This window comes from Phalaenopsis equestris, unplaced genomic scaffold, assembly GCF_001263595.1.
Source record: "Phalaenopsis equestris unplaced genomic scaffold, ASM126359v1 Scaffold185465, whole genome shotgun sequence".
Classification (NCBI taxonomy): Eukaryota; Viridiplantae; Streptophyta; class Magnoliopsida; order Asparagales; family Orchidaceae; genus Phalaenopsis; species Phalaenopsis equestris.
In genome coordinates, this window is record NW_018205414.1 from 1 (window position 1) to 634 (window position 634).

The following is a 634-nucleotide window of genomic DNA, read 5'->3' on the forward strand; positions in this document are numbered from 1 at the left end:
AAAATATCGAGTAATCAAGATTTTCTGAGGTTGCACAGCATAATCTCAAAAAAGAAAACATATAACAAGAAAGGGGGGAAAAAGACAGCAATCTTTATTGTCAAATGATCTGAAAAACAGAACTCAGAATATAATATCCTCGACAGAATCTGCACAACCCTCTCACTCCGATATATATACAGAGGCAAAGGACTTGTAGCTAAGAAAAAGTGATCGATCAATAAATAGCAAAGGGAACACTAATTAGAACAAAAGAATTGATTAGCAAATTAAAACGGTATCACCAATACAACAAAAATATAGTGAATCACATAAATTGAAATAACGAAATTAAGGGGTAAAGGTTACACGAACCAGCCTTAAGGGAGGCATCGGCCTGTGCAACGTTGCGTGCCATGGCGGCGAGTAGGGCAATGGCGTGCTCGGCTGCGGCCACAGTATTGGCATTAGGGGCATTGACGACGAGGCAACCATGCTCAGTGGCGGCGGAGAGATCAACGTTATCGATCCCAACTCCAGCACGGCCGACAACCCGGAGACGACCAGAGGAAGACTCGAAGACCTCGCGGCTAACCTTCGTCCCGCTGCGAACAATGAGGGCGTCGCAGAGAGAGATCTTGGTGCAGAGCTCTTC

The 634-nt window shown here is 45.0% G+C and overlaps 1 protein-coding gene across 1 annotated transcript; it reads right to left on the reverse strand.

Annotated features, from left to right (window-relative positions):
* Positions 1 to 307: 307 nt before the first annotated feature.
* Positions 308 to 631, reverse strand: LOC110034373 (D-3-phosphoglycerate dehydrogenase 3, chloroplastic-like; the record flags this gene model as incomplete). The annotated part of the gene is made up of 1 exon (XM_020738643.1): positions 308 to 631. A coding segment is annotated over one exon (324 nt), but the record flags the coding sequence as incomplete, so codon positions are not given.
* Between the last annotated feature and the right edge of the window lie 3 nt (positions 632 to 634).